Genomic DNA, 27,735 nt, shown 5'->3' on the forward strand with positions numbered 1-27,735 from the left:
AAGTATTCATCCATTCCAAAAAGTCTATCTCCACTTGCAACCAAATTAATGACAGCACTGATAAAAAACACTACCGTGTACAGATCAAAAACCCCTGCTCTGAGATGTGTTAAGCGGGGCACTAGAAAAATGCCATCAGTTTATTTTAAATTTATTTTTTTCAGGGTGACATAAAAAAAATAGCATGGCCTGACAGGCCATTGTCATCACTCCCTGGAAGTTAATTTCAAATTGCAGCATTTCCAGTGTTTCTGCTGCTACTCAGAGCAAAATCAAACACATGCTGCTAAGGGTGACAGCATGAAGACACAGCTGTGAACGAGCAGCACAGCAAGGAGCACCCTGTTCTTATTATTGTGCAGAGATATGTTGAATGAACTATTTCATATTCATTCAGATATGAAAGAATTATTAACTATAGTTTTACTGCAAAACTGTTTTGATGTTAAACTGAGAATCAGGAAAAGATACAGTATTACAGAAGTGATTTTTAAATGGGTGCTACGCTCCATGAAATTCCAGAGTATCTTCATACATTTTACCTGAAGCTGTAAGTATAGTTAGAAATGCAGTAATAAACCCAGAAAAATTCTACTACATTAAGCTCAGCTTAATACATCACTACAGTGAATATTTTCATGCACTCTCATACACATCAACCCATAACGATCTATATTTCACCAGATAAAACCATTAAAAATAGCCCTAAACATTTTAAAAATTCTATAAAATACAATTACTGCCAAATTAATTAACTGATGTAAATAAGCACCTATTTACATCAGTCCTACATCCTCTAACAGGAGCTATGTATTATCAGTTTCAAAATTTAAATTTCAAATCACTCTTGGTTTTGTAAAGGTCACACCATTAACATGTAAAAAAAGAAAAATCAATATACTACAAGGAGTTCTGAGTAAGTCTTCCCCCTGCTTTCGAAAATACCTATCAAATCATATTTGAACGATACCAAGTAATGACATATGGCAGCATTAGAAGAGTTTCTTATGTGAATAATTAAAACAGTAATTGCTGGGAAAATGGCAATGAAGAATCAAGACTTTTACTCTGAGGTACCCAGCACAGCAGATGACCTCTACGAATAAAGATGTCCAGTTTCTACTGCGAGTCTTGACAGAAGGTGAAAAAGCAACTTTCTCCTGTGGCATTTGAATCACCTCAGCATCTACCATATGTGTAACAACACACCAAGCATATACAAGAAAGAAATAGCAACAAGCTACTGTAATTCATGAGAAGCTCGAAAACAAGGTGTGTGAGGTGCAGCTTGGATAAGCTTTTTTGTATTTCAGCCCATTATCAGATGGAAAAGATTTGCAGAGATCATTTCAAGCCAAGTCATGCACTTGCAGTGGGACTGCCTACACCTAAATATCACATGCCTAAGTGAAGCTAGAGATGTAGCTTGTCTTTGTGCGGGGCATTGGAGAGAAACTTCTGTCTTAAACATGATGTGATGAGTGGATACACTGTCCTCCAGAGATGTGGGTCTCCACTGAGAAAGCTACTACATGTCTCTGTGTCTCTGGCTGCAGATGACTATCTAATCAACTTCCTTGCTTATGGTAAAAAGAAAATGTCTGTTAGTCATTTTGTTTTGTGCTTTTTTAGTTACAAAAAGCAACAAAAATACCATTTCTCCTTGAATGACTTTACAATCTCTCCCCTGGAGTTTGTTTTATCTTTTCCTTAAGCTGCTGATATCAGACTTGGTAACATCCCGAAGTGAAACACAAGAAAAAAAACCCCTGTACTTCCTCTTTGTCTGTAGAACTAACTTTGAATTACGCATAATATTCATTTCTGGGGATGAAGGACCATGTCACCATTTCCACTTACAATGCACAGAGGTAAAACAGATCTCTGCAGGAAAACATCTCTGCATCATAAAGAAAAGCAACAAGAAAACATCAAAGTTTACTAAAAGCAAATATGAAAGGAAAAACCGTGAGAACTTTAACAATATCAGGTTTTCCCAGGGTATTCAAGAAGGATGCTAGTACATGACTATCAACCAATTTCAAGGAACTGATCACACTGATTCAATGATGCACATACTGTAACTATATAGAATTGTAACCGTAAGAGGTTTGGGGTTTTCTTTTTCAGTTGCTTGCTTGTTTGCAGTTTGGGAGCAAAGAATGAAAAATTGTTCAGCTAAAATGGAGCCAGGGAATATAATTATGTAATACTTAGTAATCTGCATGAAGAATTATTATTTGATCAGGAAGGTATAAAATGGACTGCTTTTTCTGAACACAGTTAACTAATATTGTTAAACTGGAAGAAATGACATTTATTTAGAGGAATGTGAAAAAGCTCAAGGACTAACTCAGCTTTGTTTGTAGCTTAAATAACATGTTATTTTAATGTCCTTTTTTAATCTAAAATTTATGAGATCATAATTTGAGGTGAAAGTGGGAAGTTTATGGCCTGGCCATCAAGGTAAACATATATAAATTCTATTGCATCCACAATGGAACACAGCACCATTAGAGTACATCAGAGTGACTACTGTCATTTGTGGAAAAACAAGCTGTGATTATTTATTTCTTTCTGGGTGCAGAATACTTATGCCGCTATTGTACACTGGGGCCAAAACACAGGTCACTAAAAGCTTTTTGCATCATCTGGTAACAATCACAGTCTTTAAGTCCTTAAGATTCTCTCCACTCAGGTCAATAAGCTTCATCTCAGGCCTTACATAGGAAGCCTGATCTTATTCTAGGGAATAAGGAAGTTAAAAATTTTGGAACATACTTGAACAAAAACATATTTGAGCAAAAATAAAATGGCCAATTGAATTCTGGAAAGAGAGATCAATCTGAAATGTGGGTGCAGCACAAGAAATGAAGCAGGAGGAAGAGATGGGAGGTAGAACGACAGAAATGGTGACGCAGTTGGGTTCCAATGGCTAAACAAGATTTCACCATGGTTCTCTACCCTTGGACAGGTTGTAGCATTCAAAGTGTGAGTTTCACTGAACAAAACAGTTATTTTATGAGAGACTTAAAAAAATATTCTTCTCTGAAATACATATCCGTATTTAAAAGCCTTTTAAATTGGTACTGGAGACAGAAATACCTGGAAGAGAAATATATTAAAATCTCCATTAGAAAACTTACTAAACTTAACAATTTAAGAACAAAACATGGACAATTATTTAGTCTGGACCTTCATCTGTCAAAATCAGGGTGAAAATACACTGTTACTAATACCAAACGATCAGACTGCTGGCAAATAAAGACAAATAAGCTACAGACCAGAAAAATTAAATTTCAAGAACATTATTTCACATTTTCATACAAATCCTAACAAAAACCCAGCAATCTGAAAGATGGTTCTTTCTTGACTCAGTTTCTATTTTACTTTTGACATTTCATGTCATGCATGGCAGCTCTCTGGCTAATAAAAAAGCAATGTTTTATCTGGGAAACTTTACACTATAATTTCACAGAATACCCAAGGATTTATTGCATGCTGTTAATTTAAAACAAGGCAAGGGAAAAGACTGGAAGTCATAGCATCAGTTTAGTTTTAGGCATTTGACTTCTAAAGCATCAGTTACACTGTAATATTTCTATTTAAACATTAGGCTAGGAAATCTTGGCAGTGTTTCACTGCAGATAATTCCTAAATATCAACACGAAGTACAGGCATTTTACCTAAAAAAACCCCACTAAAGACTGTTTTAGCAACATAAGCACACAACTATAATGAAAGCTCACAATGCAAACATCACTTACAGATTTCTGTATCAATTCTTTAAACAGAGGACAAATCTTAAATCTGCAGTTACTTCTTTCAGAGGTATTACTTCTAGACTTTCAAGGAAGATGATGATTTCACATCTAGATATTCACAAAAGGAAAATAAAGCCTGTTTCCAAGACAACCACATCAGTTGCCAGACCGCCAGATACTAACAACATGCAAAAGAATATATACCCCAGATGATAACATTTCAAAGACTTCCATGCATGTTCTTCTACTCATTTTATACCTAATGATGCATTTAAAGTGTACATATACATCCAAAAGAGATATGGTATTCTTATTTTTCCATTGCATGCATTTCTACATACTCATTAGAAACAAAACCTTAAACTAATACAGCAAAGAAGAAAACGTTAAGTATAAACAGAAAATTAATCCACTAATAGGCATCTTGTATTGATTTCCATGACACCACAAATAACCCTTCTCCTGAGGGACTTTATTGGACCTGTAGAAGAAATACGTGCTTGAATGAATTAAGTCAAAAGTCATGGGCAATATTTAATAAACATACAAGAAGGTCATTAGTGTAGAAGTCAGATTCATCCCTAGGGACAAAGAGACAGAAATTTCCCCAGTTTTAAATGAATATAGTCAATGTTACCTGTTCCAATACAATACATGGGATACTAATTTAGCAAAGCAAATCTGGCATCAGAAAACACTGAATCAGAGGCTGATTTCTTTGGCCAATTATCACCATGGTCCTCCCAGTAACAGGGGACAGAGACAAGCCCTACCTCAGCACTTGTGGAGGCATTTAAAACAAACAAACAAACTTCTTCAGCAACATACAGATATTTTGAGGTGTGCTATCCACAGAGCACTACGTAGAAGACTGGCCATCAATAAAAGAAAACCTACACACAAGCAGACTCATTATTTTAAAAATGAAAAAAATACTGCCAATGGGAAACACAGGTGAATTCTTATAAGGGTTACTTATCTAAGTACGACATTTAGTCTGCAACTTCTGAAGGTCCTACTCCGTAAAAATAAATCAGTGTATTTGGCCACAATCATTGGCTTGCAATTTAGTCCTTCTTACTGTTAAACAGCAGCAATAGGACATCTCTACAAGAAGAAATGCAAATTGATGTAACTGACATTTTCCTTATGACATAAAACAACACACTGGTTTATTTGTATATTCACTTTATGGAAAAAAAGCTCATTATTGCAATTAACATCTACCTCAGAGTACTTAATAAAAGACAAAAAAGGTTAACTTATTACTCTCAGTGCTAGACCCAGTGCAATTATTAAAGTTCTTGTTGTTGCAGCAGAATATGTTAAATGGCATTCAAGTTTTAGACCAGACAAATGTTTTGTATGCACATACACCTACCTCTGTCAAATGAAATTAATCACATAAATTGTTTAAAAAGTCTTCTATATCCTCCAAGCAATAGAATAAATCACAGCATTTCCTTCATCTTTAGTTTTACTGCTCTCAAAATTACAACATAAAGTTCCTTAACATAAGTAGCCAGACAGTCCTCTGGTGTAACCGCAAAGATGTTCACAAAAACTAAAAGTTCCCATTCTAAACCTGGGCTTATTTTTTCTGCAGTTTCTTAAGGTAAAAAACTCTAAAGCCTAAAACTCTAAAACTCTAAATCTCTGTATCTTACCAAGGGTTTTTAACTTGCAGATTTTTATACAATTTCTGAACTACTTCAGAACTAGCCACAGAAGTTAGCTGAAGAAAACAAATGTGTCATTAGTATGGTCAAGAGCTGCTAAAACGGAGCATAAATCTTTATTAACTACCCTCTAATCTGAGAAACCAAAAAAAATCTGTAATCCTCTGCAAGTCACTATCTGTTTATCCAACAGCTCTGACATTTAAAAGGATTTTTATAGTGTCTGCCAGAATACAGCAAGTGACAGTCACACTGTCACAAAAGACTGGAGGGATTAAGCAGAAAATGAAAAAGGAAAATTCAGTCACCTGCTAAACAAGTTTCAAAATTCAATAAAGTACTGTGGAGAAAGTAAATCTGAAAGTACTTCTGAAAAATGTCCATCAAATATTCTGTACTGTTCTTGGGGAGATCAAATACATACCAAACTCAAGCCTCAACACGTTCTCCTGTAATCTATATACAACAAATACTTTAAAAGCAACTCACCTATATCTTGTTCTATTTTTTTTTCTTTCCTTTTTCCTGCTCTTGCCAGAGGTTTTGTAGCTATTAAAGGGGGCTTGCTTTCAATTAACAAATGACAGGGAAAAGAGGATAGGGAAAAAATAAAGGGGTGGAAATCAAATGTGTCAAATAGCTTAGAGCTGTATGTACTTCACTTTTAAGTGAACACTCAGTTAACAAAGCTCTAAGATTTCACCACAAAAAACCAGACTGCCTACACATTCCTAAAAATTCTCACCCACCCAGAACCTTTCCTTTTTTTCTGTGCAAAACCAGGATGTCTGCTCCCAAACATACAGGTATGTGTTGAACTGGAATATAACTAATTTACCTCAATACTTTAAAAAGCATGTGAAAATACCAGAGCCATGAAAATATCAGGGCAACCTTTCAGAAATGGGGATGTGCCACATTAAGATTGGTCAGGCGAGCTCAGTTCTGTGCTCCAGCATCCTTGCAGGTGCTTCCACAGCCAGAGGAAAAGGTAAAGAAAGCATTAACACTGGAGCAGAAGCAGCCTGCCTGTGGCAAAGATAGCACAAATGGGAAGTGTCACATACTAATTCTACTTGTACATCCAAAACTCCCATGCTAAAGTACCTCTGCTGTAAGTGGTACCATTTAATCATTTTGGTGTGGTGCACCCACATCTGCTCAGCTGCCCTCTGCACACTGCTATTCCTATCATTAGCATCAATGTCAAACCACTGCACTGTTTGCTTATACTGAATTAAGAACCAAGTTATTTTTCTACTGTACATGATCAGGAAGAGTTTTAAATTGACTATATAATAAGTTTAGAAAAAATCTCTGACTGCCATCCACTGATGATGCAATAAATATGGTTCCTACTAGCCAGAGAATACTAAAGATATTCAAGATAAATACTAAAGATATTTCATTCCTGTTTCAAGACTTTTCAACACCAAGGCATTATCTCAGCTTATAGTTGCATGGCTTTAAAATTACTCTGGACTTATTTAAAACAATACAATGCTACTTGAGCAGTAGAAACTTGATTTTTTTTTTAGTTGTTTATACATCTTAATGGATTTTGCTTGCTAGCCAATACAAATATGGAAAAGAAAGTCTTGTGTACACGTGCCCACAAGCAGAGCAGAACCTCATGGATCACAATGAATGGTAATTCATGGGATCTTTGTGACAAGGAGTTTATTTCAGTCTTAAAGGGGGGGGGGGTGTATATTAGCATGATTTGTTGTTCTGCAGAATGTTTCATGTGACTATTAAAAAACATAATTTGTGAAGGCACCAGTCAAGAGGGAAGCCTAGACCAGTCCCACTACATCTATTTAGTGATGCAGACTGTCTTGGGTTGAAAAATGTAACCAAAAATGTGTATTCTATTTTCATCTGTTGAAACACATTGGGAGATACTGTTCTTCTCTCCTGCTCCATCCATCCTACTCCTGCACCCATCCTACTCCTGCACCCATTCTGCTCCTCCACCCATCCTCCTCCGAGGGACATCACCTGTGAATGGGCCATTTAAGGCCTCTCACATGACTGATAACATCACCTCATTCCATTCTGAGATGCTCCACCCAGTGGGAGGAACCAAAGCCTTTCCACCAGCATAAAACCTGCAATCCCAAACACTAGTGCAGCTGGTTTTCCACTGAATCCTTGGAGGAAGACCGGAGCCATCTCACCCGCACTGGACCCTTTTCTTTTCTCTACAGAATCATCTCTACTTCACAGAACAACATCTGTTACTCCAGGAAGATTTATTTGGACTGCTTCCAACCCTGACACAGGGTGTCAGGTTGTATCTCTGACTCTGTCAGGGTTTTCTAAGACTTTTGTTTGTTTGCTTGTTTGTTTTTTGTCTACTGCATTTGAATTTTTTTAAATTCCTAGTAAACAACTGTTATTCCCATTCCCATATTTTTGCCTGAAAGCTACTAATTGCAAAATTGTAATAATTTGGAGGGAGGGGGTTTTTACATTCTCCATTACAAGGGCAACTCCAGTTTTCCCTGACCAATACCTGTCTTTCCAAACCGAGACACAGGGGAAAGCCCTCCCCTCACTTCTGCCATGAGATGCAGCAGGTGAGCACAGCACACATGTGCTGCAGGTCACAGCTCTGAGCACTGGCCATGCACACGAAGGCATCAAATTGCAAGGGTTCCTCTGCCATCCCAGCACGTGCATCATTTCTGTCAGAGAAGACATGGCTAAATTGGAGTAAACACTTCTTCCAAAACCCGCTTGAGGGCTGCTTGTGACATGTCCCTATGGGCTAGACAATGAAAGCTCCCCATGAACCTCTGACCCACAGGCACACTGCAGTAAAGCCAGCCTGAAGTCCACCTGCTGCTCCAGTGAAGGACTAGCCTTGACAAGTGACTGCCACCCTAGAAAACTGGAACAAAATGTAACACCTCTGTGTCAAAGCATAACGTTTTAACATGAATTTTTAATGCCTCAGTAGTCGAAAGCACTGAAACAAGACAATACAGCATTGAAGAAAAGTGATGGGATTGTTTGTATTCTACTATATTTACGAGAAAAATAAAGCAGATTTCCTCATCTTCACTGAACTCTCTGCTATATCCACTCCAGCAGTGAATTTATTAACAACAGCTTTGCAAAACATCTTCCTTTACAGAATCCAGCTTGGTAATGCTCTATTTCACCAGGTAGGTAGAGAATTTCCCCGGGACAATTCTGCTACAGCTGGTCTCAAAATTATCATACTTATTTGAAATGTTTTTCAGAATCTATCTTCCCTCAACAATGCTCCTACAAACTACCTAATCACAAATGAAAATAAAAAAGTTCCATTACTCAGGGAAAAGGAAACCTTTGGCAGGTGACTTTGTAAGAACTCAGTGATAGGTGCATCACTGTACCAAAAGCTTTAATCAACAAACGGGATATGCTGAATAGTACAAGGGACCATGAGAATTTCACCTCACATAACAGAATTGAATCTGAAGGTGAAGGAAAAAAAAAGCCAAATAAACCAAATTCAAAGCACTCATTCACACTGCAGTTAAATCCACTGCACACTGCTGCATGCTTTCTGCTAGACTACTAAATAAATTTAAACTGTTAGATATCAATCTAATGCCATGAGGGACTGGAACGAAGTCTTTTAGATACCATGGCATTGATTTTCAAAAGAAAAAGATGCACAAACTCATATACTTCATTAATTCTTATACTTGTTACTATGCATTAAAAGTGTGTATTTGTGCAAGCAAGCACGCAAACAATCCATCAAAAACAATACAATAAAAATTAATAATGATGTAGACAGCATTCACATCAGTATAATACAGGTTTCCAAGCTCTTGCTAATTTCCATGAAAGTTGTTCCATCACAGTTACATTCCACACTGTCTAGCACATTAATCCTCATTTCAGTGACATACAGAATTTATAGGGCTGACTTGTGTCTGTATAAAAACAGACAAACTAAACTAAAGCATACTAAACATATTGTTGAAGCATAAACACACTGCTAACATCACACCCACATGGTTACATTTCTATATAAACTTAAATAATTATCAGGCAAACCCCAACACAGTATGACTTAAACATTTCCAGGTTATGTTACTCTTGGCATGAAACCCAGTGATGAAAGGTGGCACAAAGGATACCAACACGTGTCAGCGATCATACCTTCAGAGTGCTGAGTCAGCACTTGTACTTCAGTACCATTCAGCTGTGACTGTGACTTGGGTTACAACCAATTTTTGGAATTGCAGTTAGTTAGTTTTGCTTGAACATAAGAAACTTTGGGAACCTTCTCAGCTAACATATGAAAATTATATTTTGAAGTTAAATCTTTTCTACACATCTTCTACCAGCAAAACCCAAAAGGGTTTGTGTAAACAACTGGATGAGGCCACAACCAATCTGATCTAAAATGGCCCTTCTAGTCAAGGGCTTCCAGGCTACCTCTGCTTTATTACTCCATTTATTAAAAACCCAAGATTAGTCCAAGTTATATTTTAATGATTACCCCCAAGTTAAAAATATTTAAAATACAAATCTCAAGTTATTGTTAAGATCTGACATTATGTTTTGAGGACTATCAGATTTCAGATTTTTTTCAAATGTTTCAGTACTAAAGATATCCTACTATATCAAACAGTTCTATTTTTCCAAGACAATTATTTCAAAATAACTAAATCAACTACAAAGTTCACTAAGACAGACAAGTTCACATACTTAAAAGATCTACTTAATAGAATAATGACATTATTCAATAATCAGCTAATTTATTCAAACTCTTTTAGTATACAAGCTTTTACTAACACACAGACAAGCTAGTTTCCATCCTATTCTTTCATAACACAAAAGTTTATTAGCAACTTTTTTTCAGAAAAGAAACAGACTGTATTTATAATTTTCCTCACTATGTCAAAGTCACTGAAGCTTTACTTGTACAATATGCAAATGAAAAGAAGAGCAAAACCTCCTTTCCACGGGCAACACAATACACACTATGCAACAGCACTCAAAAAAACCCTGATCAAAATTTACAAAGTACATCTTAACAGTTGCCAAAATTACAAAGTACATCTTAACCGTTCACCAGATTAGGCTCAGTGACAACAAAACATAATTAGAAATGTTCTAATACACAAATTGGCATTACCCAAAGGTTTATTTTTTGCCTGCTTGCCCTCAAGGTATTGTGTAAGATAACAGTAGCTCTAGTTTTCCAAGGAACTCAGGAGTTCCTCTATAACCATCATTACCCAAACAAGTTAACAGGGCTTCTTTATGCAGCTTCTCCTTTACCCATACAACACCCTCCCAGAGGCACCACACAAAGTAACCTTCCCAAACTCATTCTCATCTCTGTGGCCCAGAGAGTGGAAACCTGGCCCATGACATTTCAGAAGTAGGCCAATAAAAGGGAATGATGAAAAATGCGTGCTTGCCTTATCAACACAAAGCACAATTATGAACAGCAGCTGGACTGTGTTCTCCAGAAGCCTCTGAAATTGCAGTGAACGCTCTCTTTGAATTGAATCAGAAATGAAATGTTTAAAAAATATTAATATTCAAATAGTATTTTACAGATCTAGGATGCAGTTTAATGAGAGACATCTGGCAATCCCTCCTGGTTAGAAAGACAGCAAAGGTGAGGTTTTTTCCACTGTCTTTTCCTTCCAGGAATATACTTTCCACCTGCCCAGAGCTGAACATTCACAAACGCTACTGTGCAGACACAATGCCCAACTCTGACATGCACTTTCATTATGGCCTGGACAGTCTCCTCTTGTTTCACCAGACCAGCAGCAGAGCAGCACTAGAGAGCTCAGAGCTTGTTTCTTAGACAGCTCAATCTCCACATGGATTTCAGATATGACAACTCTTGATTTGGAGAAAGGTAGATAAATCCAACAGTTGTTGACAATCTGCTAATGTGTGACAGAGAGAATTCAGAACAAAAGCAGCACTTGCACTTGACAACAGAGGAGTCAGAGCTCTGTCTGCAATAACAACTTACAGCAGTGCCAGGGAATGCTTTGAGAAGGCACCAGAACACCAAGCACCCCAGGATCTTGGTGCCACAGTCCCAGGCACAGGTTTTGATCAAGGATAACCATCTTTATGTGAAACAACTCCCAGGTTCAGCCAGTGAGCTGGCACAAATCAGCAGCTTCGATGTGGCCACACTGCTTTGGAGCATGAGTTTAGCAGCAAGGAAATGGGCTGTTCCACTACCAGCTGCAAAGCTGCCCCAGCACATCAGTTCAGCAGTACAGACCCATCTTTGGTTTGACTCTATTGTGGCCAAACTGTTCCCAGCACACTCTGCAAAAGATGTATGCCTGTTCCCAAGCCAAAAGCTTTACACTGTTTGCTTTTGTCTTACTATCTCCTCTGTGGTGTGCAGCTTTTATATTGGGATAACTTTTTCCAAAACCCCATCACTGTCAAGGCTCCAAAGGCTCTGCATGGCAGAGTACAACATTTGGAATGTTGTCATGCAGAATTAATACAAAGGTTTGCTTGCATGCAAACAGGAAATGTTTAGGTTCTCCAAATGCAAAATTCCAACTCTTTTCTCTTAACCAAACACTCTGATACGTGAATGGCTTTACGTTCATACTTCAGTAAAGGAGCTGAAAGGACCTTCAACTTCACCCCCAGACAGTCCACTGAGGAGACTGTCCAGCACACTTGCAATTTCAGAAGAACCCACTGAAACCACCCTGTGATTTCAGTATGCTTTGCTTCAAGTCAAAGCCATTAAACACTCAATGAAGTAGATGGTGCCAAACCCCTGAAATACACCATGCATGTATACTGCACAGCTATGGATACATGAATACAGAAAAAAAAAATCCCAAAAGGCTGGAACAGTTAACATCTACAAAACTAAGTCTGTGAAACACTTGGGTTTGTTTACACTACATAACTGATACTAATCAATGCTCCAGAAAACATCCTTAGGAGAAGCAGGTTTGTTGTAATGTCAGATGAAGTCAGAAACACTTTTTCCTGAAAGTGATGGAAATAAAACAAAATATGGACTATACAATTTCCAAGGAAGAGCTGATGAAATCCAAACTATAGAGCACAAACTAGAAGTTAAAGGAGAACTTTCCCAGAAAACATGAAGGAATGCAATAAAACTAGCACTGATGGCTTTTTTCACAGTTAATTCTCCAGGGCTCAAATAGCATCCCCAGCTCTTCACAGGTTTCCCACCAGCCACAAGAAAGTAGTCTGCATTATTTTTAAAGTTGAGGAGGCGTAATACATGTGTGTATATATATATATATATACACAGACATATATATATACACACACACACATATATATAACGCATCTTCTCTCACCAGGAATATAAAACTAAATCATTTAGAATGAAACAGCCCACACAGGTGGTTCTGTGTGAAAAATCAAACACTTGTCAGCTATATCAGGAGTATTTCCATTACTGGCAGACAGATGGAAGGGGTCAAGGCTGGAAAGGTGACATCCATCATCGCAATCCAGGGTCTGATGGTCCAACCATATTTACCAATTACCAAAACAGTCTTCTACTGCAGATGTCTAGAGGCCAAGACAGGCCTTGCCCATATCCAAAACACCAGCTGTTAAAAAGATGGCTGTTGAAGTTTAGACATCACAATATGTCACTATTCATGTCCCAGGACATATAATCACAGGACAATGACCTTTTAAAATTTACAAATGACAATCAGAATAGTCTTACCAGGCTTTCCTTGTCTATTTTCACTGCACAGCTTCTTAGTTCCTTCTTACACTTGAAACTGAGCCATCTGTTTTTCCTTATGCTTAAAGGTTTTACAAGGACTTGGCCTACAGCAAGCCATTGAGACTTCAGCTTCCAAGTCTTCCCCATTACATCTTTTCAGCAATTCCAACACAGACAACTTTACACCTTCCATTATGAAGCTCCCTGAGTCCTAAAGGATTTCTGAGTCATCTTCTATTCAACTAAAATACTTTGAAGAACAAAGGCATCTTACCCCACATACTACCATCTTTGCAACCCTGGGGTTTAATGCATCAGCAGGAAACAAACCCTTTAAACAGCTCCACTGTAAAATATAAATATTTAATTGTTTATAGCATAGGTTATTCTTACTGAGGAAAACAAAGACAATCCTAGGCAAACTGCCACCAATGTTTCAAAAACAAGGGTCTACCACAACTATTTTCTTCTATTTGGTAAAGTCTGCTGCTGAGGAGTGGCATCTGCTGGCAGACAAGCACTCACAAAAATCAGATTCACCGTAAAACAAACAACAAATATTTTTTTAAAAGACAAATCGGAGATCACATTATTCACAAAGCAACCCTCACTTCTTCTTGGTTGATAGGATGATGATGTTTTTCTCAACAGTGTAACTCCTTTCAGTTACACTGATAGTACTGAATTGCCCATGAACCAGGACAACACTGCTAGTGCTGCCAGTGAGATTTCTTTTCACTTCTCAACCAGCAGCTGAACTGAAGAACAAAAGACATGTTTGCTATTTAATTAAAACCTTTCACATCATGGATCTCCTAAATAAATTCTTAAAATGACTCACTGTAGTGGATGTCAAATAGCTCACCAGGGTACTTCACTGTGAACAATAAATTGAATTTAAAAGGCTGAGAAAACAACTGAATATCATGATTTGCTGAACACCTTAAAATTATTTCTAAGCATAAAATCAGGTTTAAACTACTGCAAATATAGTACACAGACAGAACAAGTAATTGAACATGAACCAAAATATCCCTAATTTTAGAGCAGCCTGCTTGTACCACAGCCAAAAGCTGACCTACACCTTCCATAAGGTTTTATTATTGGAACTGTGGAAAACTGCAACTTTTTGCCTTAAAATATCATGGCGAACAACTGACACATGCCATATTCATTTTGAAAGGGGAAGAAAACAGAGAAAGAGATCCAGTTTAAATGCTTCACTGGCATCCAGGAATAAAAGCAGGAATAAATAATATTTTATACTATAATATCATTTTTAAAGAAGACTTCTTACTCTAAACAGTACTATGCAATAGCAACATACTTTGTAACGGCATCTAAAATGTGATATTACTAACAATAAAGCTTTTCATTTGGTGAAAAAAAAATTGCATTTGGGCTATTACTATACACTTCCAAAAATACAATTGCTTTAAAACACAATAGATCCATTATGAAAAAAATAAATAAAACTTTTTAAAAGAGTTTTGTATCTACACACTGAGGCTCCATCTGCTCTGAGCATACTCTCCTGATGATCTCACAGTTGATCTGAGCTGATTTTATAATCACAGAATATGCCAAGTTGGAAAGGATTAACAAGGATCAGTCCAACTCCTGGCCCTGCCCAGCACCATCCACAAGAGTGACACCCTGTGCCCAAGAGTTTTGTTTACCAATGCAAATCCAAACCGAAAAGCACATCATGACATTATGGCTAAACCAGGTGGAAACCTCCGTAAAGTCTTCTAGTTGAAAAGCCATCTCAAAATCTGCATCAATAAGTTAACAACTCTCAATATATACTTCAATAAATAATTTAACATTAATTGATTCTGTAGGAATTCTAGTTTGTATTAGAAAATTCAGCAGCCTCTTTTTTCTAGCATAGGAACAAGGCTTCTCTAGCTAAGTATTTGCTGCCATCATGTGTACACTTTAAAAACTGCAAACTTATGAACAATACTTTTCCTTCAACAGGTCAAAACTCAGCCAGGAGATACATGTAAAGGCATTAGAGACTTCAGTCAGAAGGTGATGAAGTTTCAAGGATTGTTAATGTAATATGAATTCTAAACTCAATACAGACTGCCTATTATAATCCAAATTCTACTACAAAGACCACATGTTTTCACTATGCAATCATAAGAAGCAAGAAACTGATTATAAGTAAATGGTACTTGATGGCCCACAAAAAAAACCCCAAAAAACCCCCCAAAACTATTTGCTCTGGCTTATTTCATGCAAATATCAACACTTCCAACAACACCCAATACCTTCACCCATTACATCTCCAAAGAAGCAATGGTGATGAAAGGAAAAGGAAAAGGAAAAGGAAAAGGAAAAGGAAAAGGAAAAGGAAAAGGAAAAGGAAAAGGAAAAGGAAAAGGAAAAGGAAAAGGAAAAGGAAAAGGAAAAGGAAAAGGAAAAGGAAAAGGAAAAGGAAAAGGAAAAGGAAAAGGAAAAGGAAAAGGAAAAGGAAAAGGAAAAGGAAAAGGAAAAGGAAAAGGAAAAGGAAAAGGAAAAGGAAAAGGAAAAGGAAAAGGAAAAGGAAAAGGAAAAGGAAAAGGAAAAGGAAAAGGAAAAGGAAAAGATGTTGCAGTGACCTAATGTTCATTTCCTGTAAATTATAGAATAGAGTAGTTCAGTAAGAAGGAAAAAATAGTATAAGGTTGCATAAAACTAGTTTATCAAGTTTACACCGTTCAGTAATTCCCACAGAGAAAGGGAAGATGCAGCTACATTGTTTCTGTTGTTAGCCAGTCTTGAAATATGAGTACAAGGTCAATTTAGAAGGTATTTTACAGATTCACCCAGTTATTGCAGTGAGGAAAAAAGTGCATCATGCTCTCTTTCATCTTAGACTGCTCTTCCTAATATCCCTGAAAGAATAAAAAACAGCACAATAACAGGACTCAACCCTCCCCACATACCAAGAAGACTAAAATCCAAGAGTCAGAAACTCTGCTTCTAGTAGGACTTCTAACTTGTTCATTAGAAATGCCTCATTACTATACATTACTTCTGGAAACAACCTTTAAAAGCTAGAAGTTTAAACATTTTATCAGATACTATGATTAAATATATTATCTAAATTATATCCTTCAAAAATACAGTTTGAAGTTAGCAGCTTCAAGACACAGAAACAAAATATATTTCAGCAGAAATTTTCTGCTTGATGGATTCCCAGAAGTGATCTGCACAAAATGCAGGATATCACTAAGAAGACGTATAATTGTAAGTACAGTCAGCTTCAGCCTCAAAACAGCTAAAGCTTTCTGCATTACAAAAGACAGCTAAAGCAACATGAACAGTGATACAGATGGCACTAAATACAAGTGAGGTCAAAATGTGAAGGTCAGCCTCTTGCAAAAAACAATATTCGATAAAATTCCTTTAATACCAGTGAACTGTGTAAAAAAAACCCTTTAATTCCTCAACGGGTACACATCAGTACATCCTATAGCTCTATATATAAAAAAATCTGGGGCTTTAAAATTCTCCAGTATGCATAACTCTATTTGTGCAACCTCACATTGCACTGAAAGAAGAAAAAAAAAAACCAAAACAACAGGTTCTAAACAATTATTGTGATGTGCTTCAGATGCCATTTTAACTTGCAGAAAATATCAATTTTCTCTCTACGCAGGACAAAAAGGCACATATATACAGTACATGCAATTACAGCACTCATTATTGCAGTAATTACAAAATATGGCACTTGACAGCACTTGTAGAAAGTTGGCAGTGTTTATAGTGTTGATGGTAGAAATGCACTGACAAGGCGTAAACCTACCATGCTTACAAAACACTACATGCTGACAATGTTCACACAAGTACCAAACAAATGCTAGAAGGAAGGTGTCAATAAAAAACAAACAAGCAGAAATCCTTATAACTTTGTAACTGCAATTCATACTCTGTTTGTTTGACCCACTACATTGTCTTAAGTGCAATGAAGTTCAGACCTCAATACCTTGTGTTGCAGAGCAGAATGAGTTAAAAGACATGAAGAATTCACTTGAATTGCCAAAGATTGTACAGCAAGAACTGTGAGGAAAAGCTGTGAGAAAGAACTGCAGAAAGAAGGAACTGCAGAAACTTTGTCCTCCTCCCAAAGAACAGAACAGTCTGCTGTAGTAAGTAATTGTGCAAAAGAAAAAATATGCGTTATGGCCTGCTATGTACTAAATTGCACGTAGGCTGGACAACTAGAAATTGTTATGCAGAAGCTAAAATGATATCAATATTTGTGCCTTTTGTGACATCACATTGCTTGGTCTGTCCTTCAGTTGTCGTTAACCTTCATCTGAAAACCTAACCTGGTAAGGTTTTCTAAATTCTACTGCCAAATACTTTAAATACTAAAAATAGGGCTGTAACACTGGGGCAAAAGAATCAGAATACCCATCTGTCCTGGTTCCTTTTTTTCCTGTTTTGTTTATGTAGAAAACATAGAGAGAAACCAAGTAATCTAACACCACTTATACTTGCACACATACAACTTGAAGAAAACCCTTTAAGACATCCATTTGCTTTCTGTAACCTGTGTCAAGTTAAACTTTTTGAAATGTCTGTCAAGGAATACTGAAAAAGAATCAGCCTAATTCACAGCAAATAAGATAAACTTAAATTCAAGGAGTATTTGGATATCAGAATGCACAAAATAACAGATTGCTGGCCATTGCAGCTCTAACTTCAAAAAATCTGGAGGTCCTAAGAATTATGTGCTATTACATATATAATTTATACATAATAAAGGCTTTTGATTCCCTAAGTTTCATGCACACACACAAATACAATGGTATGTTAGGAACATGGCTATGCACATGCTGTCTCATATGGCTTGGACAGAATTTTATGCCACCACTAGATGGAAACCTGAATTACCTTTTAAACTGACAGTTCTGTAAATGCTCATTACTGGTTCTGCTTCTACTGTGTCTGGCTGTTTTCTTAGTTAGAGCCCTATTCTCACACTGGCTGTCACTAACCTGTACTCATTAGGAAGGTACAGGTCTCTGCTCATGGAGCAGACATTCACAGAATGTCTACAGTATCTTCAACCCTGAGAGCATTAACCCTGAGAAATATGCCCTGCCAGTGCTATTCAATGTAAGGAATAAACTGTTAACACTTATTAGAGATGCATCCCACTTCTACAGCAATTTAAACTTCTCAATCTAAGTTACAACTAATAAAATTGCTGTACTCAGCCAAGAAATTTCAGTTCAGGGATTCGACGCATGCCACATTTTAAATATCCAAGGCATGCTACAAAACCATCTGAAACTTATAAACCTATTTGCACATCATGTATTTTATACTTGCATGTATCTGAGGTGACTGGCACACACAAGTGACTGACATTACTGCTGGATGTCATCCCTATGACCTGGGTATGATTTCATCCTGTGTCAAAATAGTTGTAAATAAAAACTTCAACTAGCAGATAAGCAATTATCGAAACAGCAATCTGACTAGCTACATGCAATCATAGACATGATAGCATACAGATAATTGGCACTGGTAACATGACAGAAGCATTGAGAATGCTGATGCCACAATTTATAAAATTTTGGATTTAGAAAATACAGTAAAGGTCTAAAACCAGTATGTACACAGGGGGGAAAAAAAATCCAGCAAGAAATCGCTGGCCTCAGCAGTGGCCAAATGAACATGAAAGAGAATGATGCTGCTTTCCTGGTGAGAAGTAACAAATTCTCCTTCCTGCAATGGGTGTGCATCATGCACAAGGCCACGAGGCTACCCCAAGACTCATCACCTCAGAAAGATCCCAGACTGCCTGGACTCTCTGTGGAACAGAAACAGACACCGGCTCAGGCCTCTAAACCCAAATCTGAAAGAGCACTGAAAGGATGGAAGCGATGGCATAATACAAAAAAGATGTTATTTGCATGAAACTTCACAACAGGGATTCACAACAAAAGGTCAACCTTTGCAATTGCACTCATTCAGGACACTCACCAAATCATGGGTGCACCTAGGCAAAATTTCATCAGGAGACTTCAAATCCTCCAACCAAGCAGGCCACCAGGAATGCCAAGCCACAGCAGCAGCCTGATTTCCTGCAGCCATTCATGCCCAAATCCCACATGCTTTTCAGTTTATCAGCCACAACTCACTGGCTCCCAGAAAAGTGCAAAATTCCTTCCTACCTTCTGAGAAATAGAAAGGAAAATAGAGGAAATTGACTCCAATTTAGTTCTTACAAATTAATAAGTAGTGAACACTCTAAGTGGGGGATAAAAACATAGAACTAAGTAGGAATTTACTCTTAATAAGGTTTTCATCCAGATAGCCATAAAAATCACTAAAAGCAAATTCCGATGTATCCAGTAATGCTAAAATGAAATACTACTCTAAAGTCCTATTTCACAACTTTAATAAAAGTAATAAAATGGCAAAAAACCTGAAGACATATTTTACTTCCAAAAAAAAAAATTATTTCTTTGTCAGGCAAGGAAAACATCTCTTATATAACATACTTGACTGAAGCAGAGAGCAGAATTCAGAATGCAAGCAGCTGTTTTGTACTTATACTACCTACAATATTTGCTGAAAGACAGCACAAAGGGCAATCCACACACCCCATTCCCATTTCAGTCTGACTCCAGTACTGGCCACAATTTCCTCTTCCACCCTCTTTGACTATTTGCTCTTCAAATTCTCCATCCAACATTTCAACATATTTTTGAGTGTCAGTAGTCTAAAAATAAATCAAGAAGGGGAGGGAAGATCATACTCGCCCAGAAAATCTAGAAGTAGAAAGTTCTGCAAGTGTATCCACAAGTGAGCAGAAAAAGACATACCCTAACAACTGTGTTCTCAGAGATACGACAGTATCCCACAATCATCCCAGCAAAGTAAATACTGCAAGTGACGCAGGCAACTGAAAATAAATTTGATGAATGACATTTGTATTGCATCAAACTGATTCAAAAATTTAGTCATTCCTGAGAGGCTATGTGACAGTCCATTTGAAAGCTTATAAAAAGGTTTTCAGGGTCTAGAGTGGTCAAAGAATTTCAAAGGCAATTTATTCAATCTATTAGATTGAGAAAATGTTCTGCAATTCTGCAGAATGATTCTGCTTTTCTTAGAGACAGTCCAGGCCCTCTCATCTACAGGGTCAGGATTTTTAAAAGCTACAAAATGGTCATTTTCAAAATTAATGCTTAAATGTGAAGCAAATTGTTACTGAAATTATCTGGCTGAATACTGTACCTACTGCAATCTGAAATTAAGTAATCAATACTATCTTAATATTACTTATCTCATGTAAGCATTCTCATCAGCTACCATGATTTAGAAGACTGAACTAATTGACTTATCATACCTGTCAACATTAATTTAATAGCATTCCAAGATAATAATCAGTATCAATCTAATTATATCGGCAGTCTCTTGTAAATGAGTATCAATTATTTTAATTAAAATATTAAATATTTAGAAAATAGATAGGAACATATATTAATAATTTATATGCTTAATTTGAATCTACCTGAACAAGCATGATTCCTGAACAACAAAGCTTACTTTCTTTATATCCCCTTTAATATTTTTCAACAGGTTTCCAGACACAAACTAGCAATCCAATACCAATGATAGGAAAACCACAATATTTATATTCTTCTACGTTTATATGAACACATATGGACTTGCAGTCTATTATTGGTCACACTCACTTAAAAACTCTCCCAAGAATATTCAGTGGGTAGTTTCCCTATTTTATAAATGCAAATAGGTCAGCTTAGGTTTTCTACAAAACTTCATTAGCCATCTATATGGTTGGCTCTAACATTAAATCCCCCTCACTTCCTGTGCATTCTAAACAAGACAAGATCCCTTCTCATCTCCTTTACAGGAAAACAACATGAACCACTCACATACTACAGCAATACAATTTCAGAACTTTATACCTCTTTTTTTTCCCTTTGTTTTTAAAGCTGATGTTAGAAATCTCCCTACAGGTTTTCCATCATGTTTCACAAGAAATAAAGGAAATTTGTTCCATTTGTGAGACACAGTCACAGAATCATTCAGACTGGAAAAGACCTCTAAGGTCATGGAGTCCTAGCTTTGATCAAACACAATTTGTCAACTAAAACCTGACACTAAGTGCCACATCCAGTCATCTCCTGAACACTTCCAGGGAGAGTGACTCCACCACCTCCCTGGGCAGTCTGTTCTTAACAACCATTTTTGTTAAGAAATTCCCTCTGATGTCCAATCTGAAGTTCCCTGTGGCACAACCTGAGACTATGTTCTCTCACCCTGTCACTAGCTGCCTGAGACAAGAGGATGACTCCTACCTGGCCACAACCTCAAATTAATACACCCATTTCCCTTGAATCAACATAATTTAATTAGCAAGGGGGGCAGGGGCATCATTTGAGGCAACCATAATGTGATTGCAATGCCAGGCCTGTTTTCTGAATGTTTAGCTAATATGAATCCAATTGGAGGTCAAGAATGCACACCACAGGCTATGAAGTAGTATATTCAAGCACACCCAGAAGGTCTGATTACCCAAAGAGAGCCTGAAGAGTTTTAGCAACAGTCAAGTAGTTTCATGTTAAAATAAGACATCCTTGAAAATTTTCATTCAAAAAGCATTTCAGATGACTTATTAAGATTACACTTCATATTGAAATTCTCATTCAAAGTCAAGAAACATCACTGCAATTATCATATCCATAATCTTTACCCTCTGATTAATATACATCAAGATATATTACTTTTACATAAAATTAAGAATACTAATTTTTCTGTAACATGAGACATCATGCCACTCTGTACCAGTGGCCCTGCCCTGCCAGTTTATTCTATTTATTATATTATATATTATTTATTTTTTATTATTATTATTATTATTATTATTATTATTATTATTATTATATACTGGGGGAAGTATTTCCCCCAGTATATATACTGAATATATATATATATATATATATATATATATATATTCAGTGTGTGTGTATATATATGTATATATATAATATATATATATATACACAACTTCCCCCAGTTTATATACTGAAGATACTACAGGTTGTATGGTATAGAGTGTCTGCTTGGCCAGTTAGGGTCAGCTGTCCCAGCCATTCTCCCTCCCAGCTCCTTGTGCATCTCCTCACTGGCAGGGCATGGGCATCTGAAAAATACTTGATTTAGAGTAAGCACATTTAGGAACAGCTAAAACAGTGCTTTACCAACATTAGCCTCACACTAAATCCAAAACACAGCACTGAACAAGCTACTACAAAGAAAATTATCTTAGCCAAAGCCGGGACAGAGGCCTGACTCCAACATGAATTAATTAGCATGTAATTAGAGGCCAGAGTTACCCAATCCCAGTTTGTCCACAGTCCACCTTCCTCAATTACCTAGTTCAAGTCTTCATGGGGCTGGGAACCACAGCATTAACATAAGACCCCAAGCAAGTCTCACAGGCCGAAATTGTGAAATTCTGATTTAATTTCCACACTTGAAAATAGATTATTATTTGGGTGAGAAAAAGACCCCAGAACAAAATAAAAATTAAAGATGAGAAGAGGCAAGTTAACTAAGTGCTAATATCTCCCAGCATCTTGTTAGAAGACAGACATATTTGCAAAGTTCTTTATACTCAAACACTCAAAACAGTTATTAAATTAGTTTCCTTTCCTTGAACATATCATAGCTAATAGCACTAAATGTCAGGTTTCAAAATTCAACTTCTGTTACTTGTAGTCTAATTTTTGTCACCATTTTCCCTATAATCTACTTTTAAAACATTTCAAAACTGAGAAATATTTTCACTATTTGTTTACTTCACTTTAAATATGGCTAAAGATATCTCAATGTAAACATTTCAATGTAAACATTTCCTTCCTTTTCTAAAACTATTTTAAGGAAGATTTTAGCACTGAAAATAGTAACCTGTAACTTGTCTCTTTAGCTCATGTTAAAATTGAAAGCAGTGATGCGGAAACATTTCAGCAGTATCAAGTAAACGGCAATTGAGAATTACAATAGCATCAGGCATTTGAGAGGTAGATACAAATTTCTCTGATTTCAGGATCTATCAGTTGGCAAGAGGCAATTAAAATACACTTACTCCTTTGCTCTAGAGAGAATACCAGGCAGTCTTCTCCCTGCTTATTTCTGATGCCCCAGTCCAAATTACTTTAACGCACAAGATTTCAGCTACTGCAGGTAGAAGGGATGGGGCAGTTCTCCTTCAGTACTCCTCTTCTGGTAAACGGGGAGGCAATGGACGCTAACCTTTGCTAACCACCTTCCACTGCAAAGCAGAACAGGAAGGAAAGGAAAATAGTTTCCACAGAAAGGAAAATAGTTTTGAGATTCAAAACCACTACCAAGCCAGCAGTTCAAGGAGCATGAAAATTAACGGGGAGCTTGTCTATAAATCTGTCTCTTGCAGCTGTGTTCATGCTTTAACTGAAGCTTCTCCTCTGTCAAGTGTCTATACATCTGCCTGCCACGGGGACTTCTTGGGCACCTGTTAATATGCTGACATCTGCTGGGGTCCAGGCATGTGGAGAAAGCACCTTATGGCTCTCCCTCCTCTGCTGAGTGTGAAACTTGTTACAACCTCATCACTTGCGAGTGATCTGCTTTTCCCTCCTTGGTGACACCAGGCACGAAGTTCAGGGGAAGGGGTGTTAAGCAGAGAAGCAATGTTCACGCCAGACTTGTCATGGAAAAAATCTTATTCAAAAACGAAATGCAAGTTCACAGGGAAGCTATTTACATCTGTGTACTTAGTTAATTTTAACTGTACAATTAGTTATGCATGTAGTTAAAAATATTTATATAGACTTATATAATGCATTATTATAGATCATACAGACAATTCGGCATATATTTTTATTTATATATATATATATATATACACACACACACACACAGCTAATTATATAACTGATGTCACTCTGTTCCATATACCTGTATGATCACACACATTTGAGGCAAGGCAATGAGAACCATAAAAGATAACCTGCCTACAGACATGGAGTTACAGTGCATTCCGCAGCTCCGTCAGGAGCTCGCCCTTCACGGGAGCATGCCCGAGGAGAGAGAACCAGCTGGGAAAGCCCCCTGAGACCACCGAGTCCAGCCTCTGAACAGCTGCGGCCGCCCGGAACCCCTGACCTTGCCGGGGCCCATCCCGTTGCAGGGACGCTCCCGGCCGCGTCCCTGCCCCGCGGGGCGGCGGGCACTTGCCTCCCATTCCCGCAGGAAGCGCTGCGCCTCGGCGGGCTCGGCCGCCCTGTGCCTCCGGAACTCCTCCTTGACGTAGCGGTCGCCCAGGTCGCGCAGGGCGGGCGGCAGCGAGCGGTGCAGCCGCAGCAGGCGGCGGTACAGGCGCCGCGCTCCGCCCGCCATGGCGGCCGTGGGGCGGCCCGAGGGGCCGGGCCGGGCGGGCCGCGCCTGCTCGGCGGCGGCCGGGCCGGAGCAGCGCCCCGCGGCTCCCGCGGCTCCCGGGGCTCCGCAGTGCCCGCCAGCGCCGGGCCTCGTGTGGGGGGCGGCGCCTGCAGTGACACCGAGCACTGCGGCTGCTCCGGGTTCACCGCCAGAAGAACGAAGTGTGCACTTTGTACCAGAGGAGAATGTGGCACAAATTATTAGGCCACTAAGCCCAAGCTTCATACGCTTAAATTTGATTTACTTGCATTTTCACTATAAGGCGAGAGGAGTCACAGCAAGAAACCTTCCTGCCTCCGTGGGGCTGCTTTGGCCTTGGTGCCACCATTACGGAGCTCCTGCTTTCTCCTACCTCCCACTTACAGCTCTAACTCCCTAGCTCCCCATAAAGCTTTTTCAGCAGCTTAACATCACATCCAACTCGCCATGTGGAAAAACCTTCAAAGGTCGACAGTCATAGATGCCATGGAAAAAGCAGAGTCAGGCAGTGGCAGCAGGGGCAAAAGTCCTGCCTCAGAACTTGGGTCAGTGTTAGGTTCCTTCCAGGCAGTGAAATTACTCATGATTCAAAACAGAAAGGAAACATTGCCATAGGGCTGGGCAGCATTAAGATTTACCAAAATACTAGGAAATTCCATAAAAATGTACTCCCTCATCGAAAGCCCATTATATGAGAGCAACAGTGTAAAGAGCGAAATACAGGCTATTTTACTGACTACTGGTTCTTTGTGTTTATTGTCCTAAGCACTTCATTGATGGAAGACTGAAGTTCCCAAAGTTACTGAAATGAAAGCAAATGCTTATAGGTTCACTATTCTCAGTGACAGTCTGCTGTCCTTTTCATGCCAGTGATGCTGTCAGAATGAGTGGCCAGGCCCTGGCAGAGGTGGCCTGATCTTCAAATTGATTGGTTTTGCTGTATTTTCAAACTGTATTTTCTGCAGACATTTCTTTGAGGGAGGATCTCTGGACCTAATGCATTTTGTCTACCATATGTCCTTCAATACGTTTACGGTTTAAAAGGATTGAGGTTAGAAAACTGATTTGCTGTATCACTTATTTGCAGTGATACAATTCCTCTGAATCATCTCAGGGTGCATTCATTCAGAGAATTTATTTAAATATTTTGTTATATCTTGACCATGGTACTCATGTTGCACATTGAGAGCTTTCTCCTTGCTACGTCTACCCTGTGTGGTTTTTAGAGTCCTGTTCCTTCCATGGCCTGCTTAAGCCCTCTGCTGGGCACTCACTTTGCCACTCACTCACCAGACTCAAATACCAACTCAGGCAGATCTGTGACCTTCAACGTTTCTTACATCTTGTCTTTCTGTCCACAGAAACCAAAAGCCTTTTTTGCCCATCCTGTGGGGCAGGTCATTCCTGCCTGGAAGGATTCCTGCAGCATCTCTGCAACTCCAGGCTGCTTCAGCTGCAGCTCTTGAGCCTCATCCTTGCGCCTTCCCTAGGTGCTTCTAGAGGAGCAAGGATTTATCAGTGGATTCCCCATGGAGCAGAAGATAGAGCTGTAAGCTCATCAAGCTGCTCATAGTCTAAGTTGTCAGTCTTTGTCTATTAAAAATTTTTATATGCCTAAGTCATCGAAGGTCTCTGCACTATCAGGCAATGTAGAGAGGCAGCAGAGGCAATTGAGTGCCATATTCTTTGTGTATGGGCACAAAAGGACTCACCATCAGAACTCATTAAGATATGACATGGTATTAGAAGTATTATTTCCATATAATAACTTCTCAGTTATCAGTATTCAAAATATCTGTGCCACACTTTGAATCCAGGCAAAATTTTAGTTAATACATGAGTGCAACTCCTTTGCTTGCCTCTTGTAGGTGCCTGCCTCTGCTTCCAGGCAACACTGCTTCTGTGCAGGGCACTGAGGCATCTGTCCTGCTGCTCCTGGTGTTCCACAGCCTGCGAGCACTTCTTAGTTTGCATCAAAGAGAGAGGCACCTCAGAAGAGTCGTTCATGCCACTCCTTTTTGGGCAGGTGGAAGCAATTAATCCCTACTTCCTTTCGAGTGTTGATAGAGGGAGTACTGTGGTACATGTGATTTAAACAACCCATAATGGATTATTCTGTATCTGACAGGGCTTTAGAGCACTGTTTTTTGTTGGGTTAGCATTAGTGTGGATCCTACAAAGATACCGGAGTGTCTTTGTGCCACAGTCCATCATAGTGCCTTTGGATCTGGGGAGGCAGTGCCAGCTCTGCAATAGGTCAGCACAAAGCTTAGCCAATATATTAAATCTCTATTTGCATGGCTAGTAATGGTGTGAGTAGCATCTCAGCTTTTTCCCAAGGATATACAAGAAATCTATGGTAAAGCATGGATGTGAAGTGGTTTCTTAGCCATCCTTCAGAGCTTTTGACCCTGTGAATCTGCCAGAGTGGCCATGTTGTTTGCCACAGTCCTAATTCTAAATGCAGAAAGACTGGAGGAACATTTCCATGTTTATTTTTTACTTTTATCAGTAATATGTTGACTAAAGAAGATGAAGTTGAAGTATTTATTGAGCTGGTATAATTGCTGTAATTTTTTAAATTATCAAGAGCATCCTGAGAGAAGTTCTTTTTGTGAATCAAAATAAATGATTAAATATAGAATGAAATGATGTGATATTTTTTTCCAGAACTGTTGGCAGTCTTGATGAAGCTAAATTGTATTGTCTTATTTAAAATATACCCCACAGAATAATCTGCAATTTTTTCTAAACTGTGGATAAATGTTAAAATACAGTCTAATTTCCTGCTATTAAAAAAACCACCTTGTCCCATGCTTCCATTTTTTGCATTGTGCAGATCACAATAAAATTGCATCTCTCACTTTAGAAATATGACTTTTTTTAATCAACTCTCTAAGTATTTGAATAGATTCAAGACAGTTTCTTTTTGCATGCTATTCCAGACCAAGGCAGATTGAAAAACCAAGCCAAAGATCTGTTATGACAGCACAAGTCACCTACTAAACATTCTGTGGCAACCTTTAATGTGCTTCATAAACTAAAAAGACATGGAATTATCCCTGCTCTGTAGGAAACAGAAAATTAATACTTTCATAAATGACTTAGAAAAAAGCCATGGATA

General features: G+C 38.1%; 1 protein-coding gene across 1 annotated transcript in view; it reads right to left on the reverse strand.

The window, feature by feature from the left end:
• SDHAF3 (succinate dehydrogenase complex assembly factor 3) overlaps nt 1-24,719 on the reverse strand; it is a 29,187-nt gene extending 4,468 nt beyond the window's left edge. Inside the window, exon 1 of the mRNA XM_063411807.1 lies at nt 24,432-24,719. Coding sequence (XP_063267877.1) covers nt 24,432-24,593 — 162 coding nt within the window. The 5' untranslated portion in view covers nt 24,594-24,719. The remainder of the gene's footprint in view (nt 1-24,431) is intronic.
• Nucleotides 24,720-27,735: the final 3,016 nt, after the last annotated feature.

This window comes from Prinia subflava, chromosome 1 (assembly GCF_021018805.1).
Source record: "Prinia subflava isolate CZ2003 ecotype Zambia chromosome 1, Cam_Psub_1.2, whole genome shotgun sequence".
Classification (NCBI taxonomy): domain Eukaryota; kingdom Metazoa; phylum Chordata; class Aves; order Passeriformes; family Cisticolidae; genus Prinia; species Prinia subflava.